The 19,223-nt window shown below is 44.5% G+C and overlaps 1 protein-coding gene across 6 annotated transcripts in view; it reads right to left on the minus strand.

Moving 5' to 3' along the window:
- The window catches only part of Exn (Ephexin), a 191,481-nt gene that overhangs the window by 37,088 nt on the left and 135,170 nt on the right, over nucleotides 1–19,223 (minus strand). For all 6 annotated transcript variants that reach the window (XM_075890921.1, XM_075890920.1, XM_037419966.2 and 3 more), the window contains one exon: nucleotides 885–1,020. In XM_075890921.1, coding sequence (XP_075747036.1) covers nucleotides 885–1,020 — 136 coding nt within the window. The remainder of the gene's footprint in view (nucleotides 1–884; nucleotides 1,021–19,223) is intronic.

Below are 19,223 nucleotides of genomic sequence, written 5' to 3' on the forward strand. Positions count from 1 at the left end.
CCACCTGGCAGCCAACTTGCCGCTTCGGGCGTTCCGGTATTCAGCTCTGGAGATGGTGAATATTTCGTGGGCAGTGGTGACGGCTACATGCGCGCGAAACTGTTTTCGCGAGGCCGACTTCGTCGACGTCGGGCCTGATGCCGAGCCTGAAGCTTCCGAACTGCGGCGGCGATTTGTGGCAGTGCGTTGTCGACTCCGACCTCGGAGAGTGGGTGGGACATCGGTTGCGATGGTTTAATTATGGCAGATGATGATGCCGACACTGCGGAACTGTGCACGGATTGGGGCATTGTGAATGACGTACGTGGCGAGAGCAGTTTGGAGGAATCGGATTGCGGTAACGACAAAACTTTGGAGCCAGTGCCTCATGCAGCTTATGCCACGGGCCTCGGTGAACGAGCTCCCTGTTGTTTTAAACGAACTCGAGACCGCCTTTATCGCTTCTGCTCTTCGAAACAAGTGCATCACGGACTTTTTGGGGCTCAAAAAAATTGTGTTTTCACTCGCAACTTTTTTTCAAAAGCTGTGTTTCATTTACTACGAACATCGAGGTACAGCGAACGGATGCCACGTCACGCTCAGGTTTGTTATAAGCGGCCTCGACTGTATACAAACTCAGTATCAATACCTTTAGATTTTAACTAAGCCCACATGCAAACCACTGTGTTGCTTTTAATTCGAGTGCAGGTGACTACAGCGTGCACTTCCAATCGCCGACTACGTCAGTGCACGCTGCTTGCTGCTGCCCTAGCCGAGTTGCACAGCTTTTTCAGTGGGCGCAAGTCAGCCTAATCAATAGGTTCTCATCTTTTACGAGCCTTCTAGTCTCCTGTTGTTCCAACTGCCATCACTGCTACATGACAATATACTACAGAAAGGCCCACCTGTGGGAGTTCTCGCCAGAGGGTGCGCTGTCCACAAGGCTCGTCAGCATCAATTGATCCCCACCGGCAAGCCTGCTGCACCACAGCCTGCTGGTAAAACTGGTAGAAAGGCTCTTCCTCCAACAGCCGGCCATCACTGTCACCCACAACACATTTCTCGTTTATGACATTACACAGCCAAAAAGAATAGCACACCAGCTCTGTGGCAACCCAAGAACAAAAATTGCCACTTCATAAATTGCTGCATCTATACATGGTGCCCCAAATTTCACCCAGCACAAGTTAAAAAAAAAAAAGAGGAACGCCATGACACAAAGCACACCTACTGCATATTGTTCCCAGTAGACTGTAGTAGCCACAACTAATGTTTTCGGTAAGAAGGTTTATTAAATTCAAGCTATTTTCTGAGAGGCCAGACTTCAGTGTCTAAGTACACACAGATGTATCTCAGCTCAGCTTGGGAGGTCTATTGCTGCAAGAGGATGAAGAGCCATGCTACTATGCAGAGCTAGCTTTTGAGGCATTCTCATTAGTATTAAGGCAATGTGTTCGCAAAGGAACCACTTTTTTCAGATGTCTTAAAAGGTATCCTGCACCCCATAACCCATGGCTAACAGATGGTTTATTGAAGTGCATGCGTAAGAAAGACAATATGTACAAAAACAAGAAATGTTGTTTCTCTTTGAGGTTAAATCCTCAAACTGCAGCAGCGATATTCATGTTATAAAGGTATCTTAAATAAATTGTTGAGAAACCCCCCAAAAAACGTATTACAAAAATGAATTTCAAAAAGCTGGTGATATCACTGAACAATGGAACCTCATCAACTCTTCTCTGAACAGGAACTCAAAAGAATCACAGATAAGATTTCGAGCATTATTGGCAGCTACTGAGATCCTACAGCCATTGTGAATAAATTTAATAATTACTTTAAAGTTAATAATACCCTCGAGTTCGAAAGCTTTGAAAATGCTTGAAAGACAACCACAGTCATTTTTCGTATATCCTATTTACCGGAAGAAATTCACAATGTAATCAAGCAAATAAAGTAAACAAGCTCGGGTCATGGTGAAATTCAATGAGTTCATTTGAAATATGTCGCCGATATCATTGCTGATCCCCTTTCACATATAGTTAACCTTTTGTTTAAAAATGGCATATTCCTATTTGATTTAAGTGAGCCCAAATAGTTGCTGTATTTAAAAAAGGTGATAAGGGTTTGTTTTGTAACTATCACCCGATTGCAATACTGTCTGTGCTCAGCAAAGCTATAGAGAAGTGCTTTGAAAAATCTTTAACAAATTACTTAACAAATTTTAACATTATTTGTGCCACTCAGTTTGGATTTCATACAAGTTACTCTAACAGCCTTGTGCTTCTTTCATTCATGGATAAGATTATACATTACATTGACACAGGTAATTATGCTGCAGTAGTGTTTATTGACCTCATGAAAGCATTCATTCCTATCTTTCATAAAATTTTAATTACTAAACTAAACGCAGTTGGTGTGGCAGGACCTGCATTGAACTTCATTCGCAGCTACTTAAACAACAGAGAACAGGCTGTTAGCATTTCTAATCATCTATCCAATTTTAAATTAGTCAATAGGGGAGAACCTCAGGGATCTATACTGAGCCCATTACTCTTCACCTATTAAAGATCTGACTTCTCACCTGCACTGTCTACTTTAGCTGTATGTAGATGACGCTACGGTCTCAACTGCTTGTACCTCGATTGATAGTGTTACTTCTAAGCTGAATAGCGATCTTAAAAGTATAATTTGTTGGAATTGTCAAAATTTATTGGAAATTAAACTTACTTAAACAGTTTTTATGCTATTTAAACCCACTAAAAAAAAGTTGTTGAATTTCCGTGTATAATGATCAATAATTTCTATCGAAAATTTCAACAATTGTCGTTTTCTGGGTGTGATTCTTGATTCCCACTTAAAAGTACACTTCAAATGTCTCACACCTCGAGCAAAAAGCTACCTATGGCACTGGGATTCTCATCAAGGCACGTCCATACTTCCATCTAAATACTTTGTTTCTCTTCACTACGTTTTCATTTACGCTCACTTCATAGCGTCCTGGTGTAATACATATAGCACTCATCTGGCTCCTTTGCTACATATTAAAAACCAGGCCATTCGCATTATCATATTTCAGTCACCACAATTTTTTGCACCTGCTCTTTTACATGAGCATTGTATTCTAACCATACCGAAACTTTTCAATTTTTACATGGCAATCCTTACATACAATTCTCGTCACTCAAACACCCCATTCATAGTTTTTAATGACGAAGAGCTCACTTATCAAAATACAACTTGATTCGCATCAAATAATAACTTTTTGCTTCCTAAAGTTAGGACTAACTATGACAGATTCACTTCTATCTTCACAGCGATTTATGTCTGGAACAGAATTACAAGTGAGATGAAAATGTCTTTGAGGATAGGTAGCTTTAAAAAACACTCATTTTTTATTTACTTAACGTTTATTTATTTATTTATTTACACAATACCTGCATTGCAGAGAGGTTTCTCCCGAAATGTGCTTATATTGATGTGTCTGAAATTGTTGCCACTTTGCCCATTATAAATCATCACATGTGATACCTCGTATAGCAGTATTCTATTCACGACTATTTTGCTGTTACCGCATGGTATCATTTGGACTCTATTGTTGCATTGTGGTTTGTATTACCCTGGTTTGTATCGTTCGCTTTTGATCTCACATGCATTACAGTGTCTTTGTACATCATGTTTTAGTTTGTTAACTGTCAAGTGTTATCGATTCTTTGAAACTTGTTCTTTTCTGTACGCCAAGTTGCTCTGCTTGATTCACTTTCTTTTGTTTCATGATGTTTCTTTTGTTTAACCAGCAAAGGAGGTCCTTTTGCTTTGGGACCTTCTTCTTTATATTATTTCCGCTATGCATTAGGTATTATTTTTTTTCAAATCAATAAAAGTATTTCTTCTTCAGATAGGCGAGTTTGGAGCAGCCGGGGTGATTTGGCGCAGGATGGCACAGGTAAACACATTGGCACTAATGGCGGAATTGTTCCACCCCTGATTTTACAATGGCTTGAAATTTTCTTGCCAAATTAACAACACATATATAAAATATCTATTCAAGCAACATGCACAACTTTGTGGAGCTTACTTTAAAAATAGCAAAGCAATGGGCTCTCGTAGTAGCACACCTGTCTTTGCAATCTGCCCCCCCCCCCCCCCCCTAACATGACGAAGACGCACATTTTGCAAACAAGGCGCAAGTGACACCTAGCAAGCGCCCTCGCGCAACACGGCGGCGGCAGCATGACGCGGTTGTGCCAACACGCAGTTTAAACATGTGTACCCGCAGCCAAGCAGATATCTGCAGATGACTGTGACAACCAGAGACCAGATTTCAGACAAATGCCTATTTTTTTGTTTCTTGCATACCTATCAAGCCACTTTGGTATATCAGAATGAATTAGAGGTTAAGAAGAGTTTTTGTAGTGTTTTTATGGTGCCTATAAATGCCTATTGGTTATGTTTGTGCCTTAATTCCTATAAGTGCCTATGAATACTTATTTTCAAAATCTGTGCCTTCAAAATGCTATTTAGCCTCAGTTTTGATTTGGAGGAAGTTGGAGACCGGTATTCATGTTACTAGAGGAAATGGAGCTTTCGTAACTCTATAGGGCACAACCTGTACTCCATCTCACAAGTTTATTTCAGCAGTATCAAGGTAACAAAGCCCCTTAGCCCATAGAAATGCCGATTAGAACGAATGTGAAAATATGGAGGTTAAAAATATTAGATGTCCACGTGGTATTTTTTTTTTTTTGGTCATTTACTTCTGAAAAGGCGCTTCACTAGGTCACATGAAAAATTTTAGTAAGACACTGCAAGTCGTGTTCCATAGCTCTGTACCACAAGAATTTTTTAAATGGTTTATTAGGAGCTGCAAAAGCATCACGCCAGTAGGTGGTCTTGAAACCTTTGCCCCTTGATGGGTGTAGACTTCGCAAGCCAAATTCCTTTCCTGCTCACTTCAGCGTCAGAGAAGAGGATCACATTACGCAGACGTATCGATACATCATGCGCACGCAAGGTTACATTCGCATGGCACGCCCAAGTCATTTCGGCATTCTCTGTATTGTATATAGTACTGCCTGTTTCTTTGGGATGGATTCCTCTATGCATGCACGTTTAGAAAAGCTCGCATGGATCATGTATTCTTACCACACAACACAGTATCGCACCACTGGAACTGCTCTAAGAAACGATGCGCCGAAAACACGAAAGCATTGTCAGGGCTGGCACCGCAACACGATGCGAGAACGGTGAGAATACCACTGCAAACCAAATGAAGGCAGCTTAGCCTAGCATCTCGCTCGATATGAATTTGGAAAAATAAATAATGCACACACAGATTCCATTTCTATGTTTTAATATTTCTATTAACCTTCATACTTCTATGCAAGCAACACACAGCACAAGTTACACAGGTTGCCTTGAATAATGCTCACAGTGTCACGTACTACTTTGACCTACTTAGGACCATTCCTTGTAACACCACCTCCACCATGTTGGGGCACGTGCCTCTTAGGTAAAAGGCAAGCGGCCTTTTGTCTGATATTTCACCTCTTCCAGGAGTGCGTAGCATTGCAAATCTTGGCTGACGTGATCCTGAGCACCTAGTACACGCATTTCCTGCTCGAAATGGCCGAATCTGGTGAGGGGTGTTTTAAGGTGTTCACAAACCGAGGAAAAAACCACCCTGTGACTTAGTTATAACGAGGCCAAAAGACCCTCCTGGCTCACTAGTGCTCCGGCCATTTGCTCCTGTGCTGCCCTTCTCAGCCATGTTGAAAACAAGGAGACCCAGGAGCATGTTTATTCGACGGTAGACACTTAAAGGGACGCTTTTTGGCGTATTAGTGAAGAGCAATTTTACAATCCCGAAAACATCACTCTTATCCCGATGCGACACTTGGTATGCGAGAGAAACTGCGGATGGAAACGTCACATTGAGAATGTTGCACACACACTGCGACGTCATGAATTTTCAAAGCTGTCTACTGGGTTTTACATAGTTTCTAATTGCCAAAACTGAAGTAGTACATTGTAATCTATGGCTGCCAGAGACTTAGCATAGGAAGTCTCTGAAAGTTTTATCAAGCCAATGTTGCAAAAATACGAAAAATACATTGCAGAATTTTTTAAGTCATGCATGGACATAACAGGGTAAAATTTAAAAACGAAACTTCAGTCTTCATTTTCTCTGCTAATCATGAACTAACAATTAAACATAACAGTTCTCAGAGTATCAATCCAAAAACAATTCATTGTTTCTCTTCAGTGTCCCTTTAACTCACTATGCTGAAAACCCTGCTGGAAAAAAAAAATGCATGGCAAGGCTGAACCGGGGTCTTTGTACCATCATAAACTAGAACATTAATTTTTCCTTTCTGTCATACACACAAACTCTGCACGTAATCTTTCAAAAATTTGAATTTTATAAAAACTTATTGTGCCTACAATTATGATTTTGGGGGCCTAAAACTGGGTTTTGCCTGCCTATTTTTGGTGCCTAAAACCCAATTTTTAATGCTTATAAATCCAGCCTCTAGTGGTAACGCTGTCGGCGATAAGTTGAAATCACGCGTTCATTGCCACTGCCCTTCGCTCATATTTGATCGACGGAAGAGCTTTTGTGGCACATAGTGGCACCAGCGAGTTGAGCATTGCAGTGAACTTTTAACGGACTCAAGGTTATAGTCTTGCATATATGTCTTTTAAGGTTCGACATAACATTGTTTAATTAATTATTGGCAGTTGCAGAGAATGGCATCAGAAATGTTTACTTTGCGACCGCAAGCTTAATTCATGCTCCCTTTGTTTGCTCTTTCCTTTCAGCCAGTTGAAAAACACCTAAAAAGTGAGCAACCTCGCTGGGAGCTTCTCAAATGTGCGTGCGGCACTCACTGCGGTATTCGATATGTTCGTGGCAAGTAAGTGGACAAGCGCGAGCGTGCGCCTCTCGCATGCTTTAAACCAACTTTTTTTTTCTCTCTAACTTTTTTCGTATTTCGTATAAGCCATATTTTTACCGCGACCATGTTAGAAGTGTTTTGCGCCCCGACGCGGTAGTCTAGTGGCTAAGGTACTCGGCTGCTGACCCGCAGGGCGCGGGTTCGAATCCCGGCAGCGGCGGCTGCATTTCCGATGGAGGCGGAAATGTTGTAGGCCTGTGTGCTCAGATTTGGGTGCACGTTAAAGAACCCCAGGTGGTCTAAATTTCCGGAGCCCTCCACTACGGCGTCTCTCATAATCATATAGTGGTTTTGGGACGTTAAACCCCAAAATATCTATCTATCATGTTAGAAGTGTTCTTTGTAAAGGTAGGAGGCACTGGAAAATATTTGCTATATGTGGGCGCAGCTTCCAAGGGTAGTATGGGAAAACCGTAAGTGCGCTGAAATATGGTCGCTATAACCGATAGATGGTTATATCTGGGATCGTTAGAAGTGGGCTCAATGATAATGACTTCTTATTCTGCCACTCAACACTACAAGCACCACTCCTCCTTCTACATGGGCATTTTTGCAAAGCAGTTCCAAGCAAATCCAAAGCTCTGTGGTGGAACAGTAGCGTATCACGCTGAAGGCCAGAGTTCCATTCTCACTCGCACCGAACGTTTTAAAATTTAATTTACATTTTCCTGACAACCTTTCTCATTTAACTCTAATGATACCAGCACCGAAATTTCTACAAAACACTCTTGTTAACATAAGCACCTTAAACTATGGCAAAACAGGACAGCCGAACCATGTTGCCTTAAGAGGACAGGGTAACCAGAAATATTGAAAGCATTCTTTGCTTTTTGTGTTATTCGAAATCTGCAGCCTTTTCTGAACCAGAATCAGCAGTTTGTTTGTCTTCGTACAATTTTTTTTTCTAAAGATGACATATTTCAGAACTTGTGCGGCAGCCTGCGATGCCCCCCTTTTTACGCAGCAAGAAATTCCTTTCAGTTCAAGCATCATAGCCATATGGAGAACCTACAGTTTACAAGCTGGAATGCTTTTGGCGCATTCAGATAAGAGTGGGCCCAGAACTGTAAAAACAAAAGAAAGCAGAGACATCAAGCTTTCTGTCGGGAATTTTGTATCTGGTGGAGGACGTCTTAGTGGGGTCATCATTGGCTAGCACCAAGACTATTAAAGGTGGCCCAACAAAAAAAACAGAGCCAGCTTGGAGGACATGAGAAAAACCATTCGGTCTACATATTTTCACATGGCATCAAGGGATATCAATCAATTCGGCAGCCTTTACTGGAAGGACACTGAAATTTGGTGTAAACTTAACAAAGCCCAGTTGAATGATGAAGCATTCGTTCATAAACACCTTCTAGCATCTGTTATTGAGGCCACTAAGCCAAATTATCTGCAACTAGCCCATTCAAAATTACTTGCTAAATGCCTCCATGAGAAAACTCAATACCATAATGAGCCGTTGAACTGCCCTGAAGAAGCACCTTAAATAAAAAAAAAAATTGCTTTTCTCGAGCTCAAACGTTGTAAATATACACTCTTGATGCTGCGTTCACATTTAATGATTATAATACATATACCCAGTGTGAATGTGCTGGACTAATTTCGAATTTCACCAAGGCACAGCACAGTGCAGACAGGGCGTACGCACCCTTGAACTGTGTCAGCAGTACCATGCTGACATGACTGCATAGCACGCGACAAATGAGGCTTGCCAAGCAAGACATTCCAAAGCAAAAAGAAAAAATTATATTGGTGATGAGTACCTGGCTTGCACCTATTGAACGAGCCCATCAATTTTCTGTTATCTTGTTGTACTTATCAAATAATGCAGATCTTCAATTTTTAAATGTGATTTGAAAAACATGCTTTTCTTTTGTATAGTCAAGCCTACATATAACGGCCCCACTTAAAACAAACTTTTGCTTAAAACGAACAATATCCGATTGATTGATTGATATGTGGGGTTTAACGTCCCAAAACCACTATATGATTATGAGAGACACCGCAGTGGAGGGCTCCGGAAATTTAGACCACCTGGGGTTCTTTAACGTGCACCCAAATCTGAGGACACGGGCCTACAACATTTCCGCCCCTATCGGAAATGCAGCCGCTGCAGCCGGGATTCGAACCCACGCCCTGCGGGTCAGCAGCCGAGTACCTTAGCCACTAGACCACCACGGGGGGGCAACGAACAATATCCGCATGACTGTGAAAATATACATTGGTTCAATGGCACAAAATTGCACTTACAACGAACGTCTCCCAGCGCTGCTGATTGGTTACAGCGAACGGAGTCAGCGGTCTGCCAACTTCCCGGGAAACCAATTTTGACCACCGATCAGGCATCGGCGAGGTGCCCATACATTCTTATTGTTAAACGCCGACCCTGCCTCCGCGACCCTCTAGTTGCCGCTCTCCCCGACCGCTTTCTTTACGCACCCCTCCGTCCTTGTCGACCCCCGCTACTCTTGAGCACCCCGCATCGCCAGACAAGGCCCGTGTTTTCACACTGCCACCGATCTTTCGAAAACCGGTCGGTTTTCATCGCTGGTACTGTTGTTGGCGTCGCCGGCCTGGAGTGACCAGACCATTTGCCAACATCGTCGGCCACCGGCTGTATCCGATAGTCTGCGTCTAAAGCACGCGCGTACGCTACTTCACGGACTCTGATAATTTGCGATTTGCTTCGTGTTTAGGACTTGTTCTCGCTCACTTCGCACTCGGCTCAGCATGCCTTCTGCGTGCATGCGGAAGCGCGAAAACGGCTGTTAATTTGCGCGGCACAAATCGCGAAATATGGAAATATGAAAGTTCGTGAGGCCACGCAAACCCGCCGGCGCAACAAAACGATTTTTTGACCACAGCCGCCGATTCTTTGAACACCGCCGCGCACACCAATTCAGGCGACCATGCACTCTTTCCAAGTTTTTCTACGTGCGAGTTTCGCGGACCTTTCAAGCAAGCTACCCAACCTGCCTCCTTCCCGTGTGTTTTGGTTTTCAAGGTCGCCCTCCCGCCGCATCCTCCTTTCTTGTCGCAACTCCTTGCCCTTCTATTGCAAGTCTTCTCTCCTCTCTTGATCACAATCCCTTCGCCCGTCTCCACTGCTCCGCGACGCCCGCCACGCTGGCTCGAATTAGTTTCGTTTTCTGACTGGAAACGAGCCCAAAGCTGTTCTACGCCTTTTGGGATGTGTGTTGTGTGTGCGCGTCTTGCTCACTCTTGGTGAGCGTGTGTGGTCATGATGGCCGACGGGAGGACTAGCACGCTTTTTCTTGCCGCTCAAAACGTCGAAAGTGTGACCGCTTGGCTTGAGTGTAATCAGCGCATTAGGTGCAGCGTTGCGGAGCGCTTGCTCATAGCTGTTGACCACCTGGCAGCCAATTTGCCGCTTCGGGCGTCCCGGTATTCATCTGTGGAGATGGTGAATATTTTGTGGGTGGCGGTGACGGCTACATTCGCGCGAAACTGTTTTCGCGAGGCCGACTTCGTTGACGCCGGGCCCGATGCCAAGCCTGAAGCTTCCGAACAGGACCACTGCGGCGGTGAATTGTGGCAGCGCGTCATCGACTCCGACCTGGGAGAGTGGGTGGGACATCTGTTGCGATGGTTTATTTACGGCCGATGATGATGCTGACACTGCGGAACCGTGCACGGATTAGGGCATTGTCAATGAAGTACGTGGCGAGAGCAATTTGGAGGAATCGGATTGCGAGAACGACGGAACTTTGCAGTCAGTGCTTCATGCAGCTTATGCCACGAGCCTCGGCAAACGAGCACCCTGCCGTTTTAAATGAACTCGAGACCTCCCTTATCGCTTCTGCTCTTCGAAACACGTGCATTACGAACTTTTTGGGGCTAAAAAATTTGTGTTTTCACTCGCAACTTTTTTTAAAAGCTGTGTTTCATTTACTATGAACTTCGGAATAGAGCTAACGGATGCCGTGTCACGCTCAGGTTCGTTATAAGCGGGCTCGACTGTACTTGTGTTCCTTTTTCTGAGCACCCACAGTATCTAGAATTACAGTTTTTGGCCAGTATTTCAATAACGTAATAGGGAATATGGTGAAGCAGAATTATTGTTGTGTGAGGAAGTGCTCTTCTACAATACAACATCTAATCGCTATTATCCAATGCTAATTAGGTACCTGAGACAAAACATTTACAAAAAAATTAACATTACGACTTTCAGTGCTAAATATGCTTTAGTATGAAGAAGAATGGCTCATGATTTCAATGATAGTTGATTGACACGTGGGGTTTAACATCCCAAAACCACCATATGATTATAAGAGGCGCAGTAATGGAGGTCTCCGGAAATTTTGACCACCTGGGGTTCTTTAACGTGCACCCAAATCTGAGCACACGGGCCTACAGCATTCTCGTCTCCCTCGCAAATGCAGCCGCCACAGCCGGGATTCGATCCTGTGACCTGCGGGTCAGCAGCCGAGTACCTTAGCCACTACTACTAGACCACCGCGGTTGGGCATCTCAATGGTACTAAAATAATTACTGTATCTCTCATGGTTATGGAGAAAAAGATCCATAAACTTTGCCTAAATGCATGGCAGGTATAGGGCTTAGGGCTTGCCTGTTGACTTAAGTAGGAATCATGCGCACACATACTGAAACTTTAGCGCATGCAACACGAGGACGCAAACGAAATGTTCACAAGGACCAGCGCCGGCTATGAACTGAACATTTATCAATTAGAAAACACAATACATAATCGTTACAGCACATCATGTTCACTGTGTATGAGGCGAGTTGGTCAAACTGATGAGAGAGTTAGTCAAACAGTTAATCAATCTTTATGTTCACCCTAATCTGATAAGAGAAAATGTAGAAGCCAGGTGTATCTCTAGAATTCAAGACATGAGTGTCAGTCACCCATCTGTATTGCTGAATGAGAACAAAATTGAATCGCTGAACGTGATGTGATATTGCAGCGTCTCTCTTAAATGTGTTATTTTATTATTTGTATGCAAAGGAACAGTTATACCTCGCCTAACTGCCCAAAGTTGATAGCAGCGGCCTACAGTGTCCCCCTAAGTAGTGGCACTTCTCCGGATCATTACATAATGTTCTTCGTATTGCATGCAAAGGAATGTACTATGCTGCTCTGCTCATGCACAGTGATCATAAGCTGCTGTAACGAGTATATATCCTGTATTCTTATTGAATAAAGGTCATTTCATAGTCTGCGCTGGTCCTTGTGAACTTTTCATCTGTGTCCTCATGTTGTATGCATTAAATTTTCAGTATGCAACCAAACCAATTAGCCCGCCTTTCTGTATTAGTTCACACAGCAAAATGCTTACCAATGCACTGCATTTTATTGAGGGAGGTCACATCCTTGATGAACTCAAACTTTATATACCGAACTTATTCGGTATATAAACAGAACAGAACAGAAGAACAGAAGCGTAATCCAGAGCTGCTTGACATCATCAGCCGTATCGAATCCTCCACAAATGATGCTTCCGTCCGCTACTTTGTCATTCAAAAGGGTGTGCTATACCGTCGCAATTTCCGACTAGACGGGCCCGACCTTCTCATTGTTGTGCCTAAGCATTTGCGCCGCTGTGTTCTCACCGATTTTCACGACGCTCCCATGGCTGGACACCTTGGTGTATCCCGCACGTACGAGCGCGTCCGGCGCCGTTTTTTCTAGCCAGGCCTTGCTCGTTCAGTACGCCGATACGCTGCCACGTGTGACCTATGCCAACGTCGTAAGACGCCGTCGCTGCTACTCGCTGGCCATCTTCAACCAATTGACATACCCGCGGAACCATTTTACCGTGTTGGGTTAGACCTGCTTGGTCCTTTTCCCACATCCACATTGGGAAACAAATGGATAGCCGTTATTACAGACACGCTACGCTATTACGCGAGCTCTACCGACCAGCTGTGCAACCGACGTCGCTGACTTCTTGTTACGGGACGTTATATTGATTCACGGTGCTCCGAGACAGCTTCTCACAGACCGTGGCCGTACATTTCTATCCCAAGTCATCGCCGACATTCTGCGTTCTGGTTCCACGCAACACACACTGACAACCGCTAACCACCCTCAAACAAACGGCCTCACGGAACGATTTAACTGAACTTTAACAAATATGCTCGCTATGTACGTGTCGCCCGACCACCGAGACTAGGACATTGCCTTACCCTACGCAACTTTCGCGTATAATTCATCCCGTCACGACACAGCGGGCTTTTCGCCGTTCTACTTATTGTACGGAAGAGAGCCGACTTTGCCACTGGACACAGTCATCTCGGCTCACACCTCGTCCACCAGCGAGTATGCCCGCGACGCGATTGCGCGAGCCGATCATGCCCGTCAGCTCGCTCGCGCTCGGCTGATGGCGTCGCAAACCAACCAATGCCGTCGGTACGATGCGGAACATAGAAACGTACATTTTGCTCCTGGTACCCGCAATTTACTCTGGTCTCCTCATCGTCGGCTGGGCCTATCCGAAAAACTTCTGTCTCATTACACGGGACCCTACCGTATATTGCGTCAAGTAACACCTGTCACCTACGAGATCAGCCCCATCTGTCCATCATCATCTACTATGCGGTCCAGTGATATCGTACACGTCTCGCGGATCAAGCCCTACAATAATGCGTCAGATAACGACCTTTAAAGAACTGGTACGGTGCCTCCGCCGCCGGGGGTCATGCTATGTGCCAGTGCATGGAGCTGCTGAAGAAGAGAAAGCAGATAGACTGGCACGAGCTAATCTGTGTGGCTGGCGCTGCTCGCCTAACCGGCTGTAAATACATCGGTGACTACCCCTCTGAGTCAGTCTCCTTCCCGTGACAGTATAATCGGCGCACTCGCATAAAGGTGCACCCTCAGTTTGGTCACAAGAAAACAATTTTCAAAAATTTCCGCGCATAATAGGCCCACCCGAACTCGGCTGTGATCAGCAGTTTTGTACCGCATTTGTGTCATTGCAATTCGTTGCCCCCTTATGTTAACTGAAGCGAGGGCAAAGCAAAGAAATCACTGCCATATCCACTAAGTGAAAGATGCTAGAGGAGCTTGCTCGGAGGTGCACGAGACGTTTCTTGGCGAGACAATTTCTATCGCAGGACTTGTTAACGAGCCAGCGCATAATGTGTATGTCGAAGACAGCGTTGTTAAGCACGTTGCCCAACTGGCGGTGTACAGTGCTGGCCACGTCGATCGGCACGTTAACCACCTGCCTCTTTATGCCATACTGGTCGCTGCCATGAGTCAAAGGCTTAATGCTCACAAATGGCAGATGTGGAGCTACCAGGCGTCCTTTAACGGGTTGAGAGCAGGCAGGCGAGAGGGCTTGGGAGGATATCAGTACCCGTGCCTAACACCCATTGTAGGAACTTGTCACGTGCTGTTGTGCCTAGGAAGTGACGATCGTCGCCCTGGTGAGCTCACTCGACGTTTTTTTTTACTCTTCTCCTGGCGGCGCGTGTTCGCGTGCAGCCCAGACCGAGCACCACTAACACTCTCCTCTTTTTCTCTCTCACATTCCTTTCTCTACCCCACTAGCCATACCCCATGAGGCATTGTTGAGGTGACCACCTCAGAGAGATACAGTTACCAAGACGTTTCTCGTCACTTCTCTTTCATTCAAATCCACTTCAAGGAGGCGAGCACATGGACCATCGAAAACCAATGATGATGATGATCATGATGATGATGATATGTGGCTGTATCCTCTGAAGCTGTATCCTCTGATATTGTGTCACAGCCGGGTAAAAGAAAAAGAAGAAAGGGGGAAGGAACACCTTGGGTGGTGGCAACCATCTAGTGAGCATTGTTGGATTCACTGGAGATGCAACCTCAAGCGCAAGAACAGAAGCGTACAGCTGCCGACATAGGACACGCCGCTGATATAGAACAATGATAGAGGTACTCTTACAGCGCAAATACAGGCACACCACGAAGAAAGACGACACATACAAGCGCTGACTATCAAATGACTTCATTTGGGGAATCGTCAATGCATATACACCTCCTTGGCAGCCTTATCCCACATGCGCCATGCACTATACAAAAAAAGACGCACAAAAGAGTAATCAGAGTTGAAAAATGAAGCAGCGTATTACATATGCAAAGACATGAATTCAAACTCAGATGGGCGCAGGGACTGAGACGTGTCACTTTTGCAAAAATGATCACTATTTCTGATATGATAGGCTTCCAAAGCCAGCAGTGCATGCTCAGTGTTGCTCTTGCCAAGGAGAGACGTTCGTTCAAATGGGGCCTCACAATTGCAGCAACCGTTAACACGAGACACAAGATGGGCTCTTTTATCTGCATTTTTGTTAATCTTTTGTGAGTGTTTCCTGAGCAGCTCGTTGATGCAGCTTCCAGTTTTACAGACATAGATCTTATCGCACGAGACCAGGATTGCATAAACCATGCCGACAGCACACAAAATGTAGGCCACACCGTGTTGGATTTTGCAACCTCCTCTGCTCATGCCGCACATGCGGAAGCATAGCTTGGAAAGCTTGTTCAGGACACAGTGGCATAGTGACTTCATGTCTGCCTGACACTTTCTTGAGCTGATGGGAGATCCGACGCATATACGGGACCACCGCAGGCCTCACTATGTCCTGTACAGCATCCACCCACTTGGTGGATTTTTTTTTTTCTTTTTCCTGCATGAGCGTTTCTGCCTCTGTAGTCAAGAGTGACATGGGGAACCCATGTTTGTAGTATCGCAATAAGCCTTTGCAAAAATCGTGTCGCTCAGTATACTGAAAAATTTGCACTACAGCATTGCGAAGTCTGATAACTTGTGGCAATGTTTCATTGGCAGGAATTCTATTTTCTTGTGCAAATGATAATGACGAAGACACGCAACAGAGACACGTCCGTTTCTACTCACCTTTCGCTAATACTATTGTCCGAAGGAAGATGCCAGAGCTGCCGCATCATGTACTCTTTCACTTGCTCACTTTGAAAAATATCTTCACAATTCAGCTAAAGTTATGATAATTACAGCAATGAGAGCTAACGGACTACAATGACAGAAAGGGTATGGGGGTATTATTTGTAATAATTGTAATGTAAATGTGAAGAAAAGGAAATCGACGAAAACATACTTGCCGGTCGTCAGCGCCAAAGCTGCGACTTTCAAATAGTGCGTCCGGTGGTTTATTAACTGAGCTAGGGCAGCGGTCATCCCTCTGTCCAACCTATGCATGTGCACTTAATTAAGGGGGCACACTGGTCTTTGGGGCCGAAAAATTGCCCAAAAACTCATTTTTTTTAGATGTCATTTTTGAAATCTACAGGTATTTTTCTATTAGTTTGCTCAGTTTTTCCTCCGAAAAGTTGGTACTTGAACAGTAACAGCTACTTATAAAAGCCGTACGGGCCCGATTTGGCGAGATTCTGACGCCAAAATGGCAATTTTTCAATAATTCCCCGCAGCTGCGCCACGGGCAGTATCGCAGTGATCTAGGTCTCATTTGAAAGCGCGGTCTTCGGTCTTCAATTTCCCGCCACTCTGGCTCCTGTCCGCTCATTGGTAGAGTAGAAAACACGCGCCAAAAAAAAGGAAAAATACGCGTTCCTATTCGCCGGCGAGCGCACGTGACTAAACAGCGCAACGCGATTGGCCGCAAGCGGCGTGTGTCGCCTGCTTCGCGCCGTCGGCGGCGCAGTCAGGCGCCATATTGCTCGGACTGAGAACGACGGATTAGCCAAGGATCGCGCGCGATGTGGAAAACCGGAAGAAAATTCCACACAAGGAATCAGTACGGCAAAAAAAGAAAGAAGTCGCTCCTCGAGAACTTCAAAGGCCGTTCCGTGTCAGCGAGGAGCGCTGAACGAGCAAGCGACCCACCTTCCGTGGCCAGCGGCGAGGCCCCTGATAACATAGGCCTAGAACCTCCGCCGCCGTCCGCTCAAGATAACGCATCCGGCAGCGGCCGTGTTCGTCTTGACACAGCAGTGCTGCACCCGTTAGAAGTGGCAGAGGTGCGTCGCAACGCCGAAAACAAGCTGCAAGAGCTCGCTTCAACTGGAGCAACACAACGCAAGTGCGGCCTGTTAGCCGATATCGCAGCCACGCCGCTGGACGAAACACGGTTTTTGATCGTGAGTTTGGACCAGGTGAACAAACTGATGCGTGCAGTGAAGTGCAAATTGTGCTCCGGTGATGTAAACATCGGCAAAGAGGACAGGGAGTACGGCCTTGTCGTAAAGCTAGTGCTTACGTGCGCGACCTGCGGCGATGTGTCGGTGGCATGGAGCTCGCCGCGCGTTGACGGCGAGAGCAAAGCAAAGCCGTTTGTACAGAATGTAAAAATGTACAGAATATAAAAATGTACAGAATGTAAAAATGTACGTTTGTAAATGTAAATGTAAAATGTACGTTTGTAAAAATGTACAGAATGTTTTACCGTTTACATTAAACATGGCACCGTTGTAGTAAGACGGTAAGTCGGGCCAGTTGGTTAGGATTCTTCGTGAACTTTCTTACAGCGCAACACCAGAAAAAATACAGGACAGGGAAGGAGTAGAACAGAAAGAAAAGACGGCGCTGAAATATATTTCTAGTACCCAGGGCTCTTTTCTATGTGTTAACCCGAACCTTCACAGCGCCGTCTTTTCTTTCTGTTCTACTCCTTCCCTGTCCTGTATTTTTTCTGGTGTTGCGCTGTAAGAAAGTTCACGATGGCACCGTTGTGTTTTTTGCCATTTTCTCAAAATGCATATTTTTGACGTTTAGGAAATTCTTGAGAGGTACATCTCGGCATGCGGTGCAGCTAGAAAGATAATTTCTTTTGCATTGTCAAGCTGAATGTTTAAACCTTGAAGTAAGGGAAACAGATTTTGCAATTCACGTTTAAATAATTGTTTAAATAACTGGTTAGCAGGCATACTTTAAATTGAGAAATTAGAATTGATGTAAACTTGCATGTGTGATTGCCAGACAAAAAAACTGCTTCCGTCATTTCATTCTCCACAACTTCTAGTATCTATTCATGCCATGCTGGTAATTTTTTGTTGACTAGTTTTTTTTCTATTGTTCTCAAGAACAATCACGAAAGATTTTTAATTATCTCGGGAACTAATTAGCTTACATCAAAACTAATTGGATATTTGAAATCAGCTAAAAAAAAACTGAACAAGCCCATGGAGTTTCATCAAAGTTGATTGGAAAGCAAAAAAAAAAGTTTTTAAGACCAGTGTGCCCCCTTAAACGTGGGAGTGTCCTCCAGCAATGCCAGTAGCCCTCACGGAGAGTGTGGAACATTACTCTTTTCCCTTTCACCGTTACGTAGTACACGATATCATTATAAGCGGATAGCTGACCAATAATCCCTTGCATACTACTTGAAGGCATCAAGTTTGCCTGTAGGAGACTCCAGCTATCCCTTGCATACTACTACTTCAAACCCCAAGGAGTATTCAAGCAACTATTAGTGAGATGCCAGCTCGCAAAAAGATCGCATGCTACGCGACTCCAACAGAGAAACAAGGTAGAGACTTGACTACTGGTGGTACTGATTCACGCTGTTTAGTTTCAATACACATCTATGCCCTGTAAAGCGGACAGGGGGATCACCATCAGCATGGCTCACTGACAGAGAATCGGACACATTATTTGAGAGCCGCAGGTTTGGTCCCTGCCGGCAGCAAGTCATCTTTTCGTCCACTTTTCTTTCTTCACATTTACATTAAATTTACTCCTAATAATATCCCGTATACTTTTGTCGGCATTAAATTATACTTCCGTATATGTATACTTTCATTGACATCCGGCAGCAAACTGGATGCTCCTATTTCTGATTAACCTCCCTGCCTTTCCCTCATTTTATTCTTTCTCTTGTCTTACAAAAAAAAACAAGAAATTAAAATTACACTTTTTTTCCTGTCTTTTTGCACAGACTTGTCTGAACTTGCTACACCCTCAAGTAGGCATTCGTCGTGGGACTTCGCATGTTCCTGTGGATGATCTGATTGCAATAAATAGAAAGATCACTTCTCAAGTGAAGCCCTGAGGGCATAGTCAAGTTGGTGCCAAAAGGCCCACCCCGGCATTCAGATGGTGGTGTTTGGTGTGCATTGTCCTTTCTGAGAGCGAAAGACCTCTGCCTCATACAGACTGATAAAGAGGGGAAGCTTTCTTGTAAAGGCATTTTTAATTAGAAAGCTCTGCAGACTGTGTCAAAAACTTTGTTCCTGTTGGAAAGTGGGAAGTTTCTGAGAAAACTAAATTTCGTGATTTTTGTAAAAGAATTTAAATTAACAATTCTTTCGCTAGCGAAAAG

Source organism: Rhipicephalus microplus, chromosome 3 (assembly GCF_043290135.1).
Source record: "Rhipicephalus microplus isolate Deutch F79 chromosome 3, USDA_Rmic, whole genome shotgun sequence".
Classification (NCBI taxonomy): Eukaryota; Metazoa; Arthropoda; class Arachnida; order Ixodida; family Ixodidae; genus Rhipicephalus; species Rhipicephalus microplus.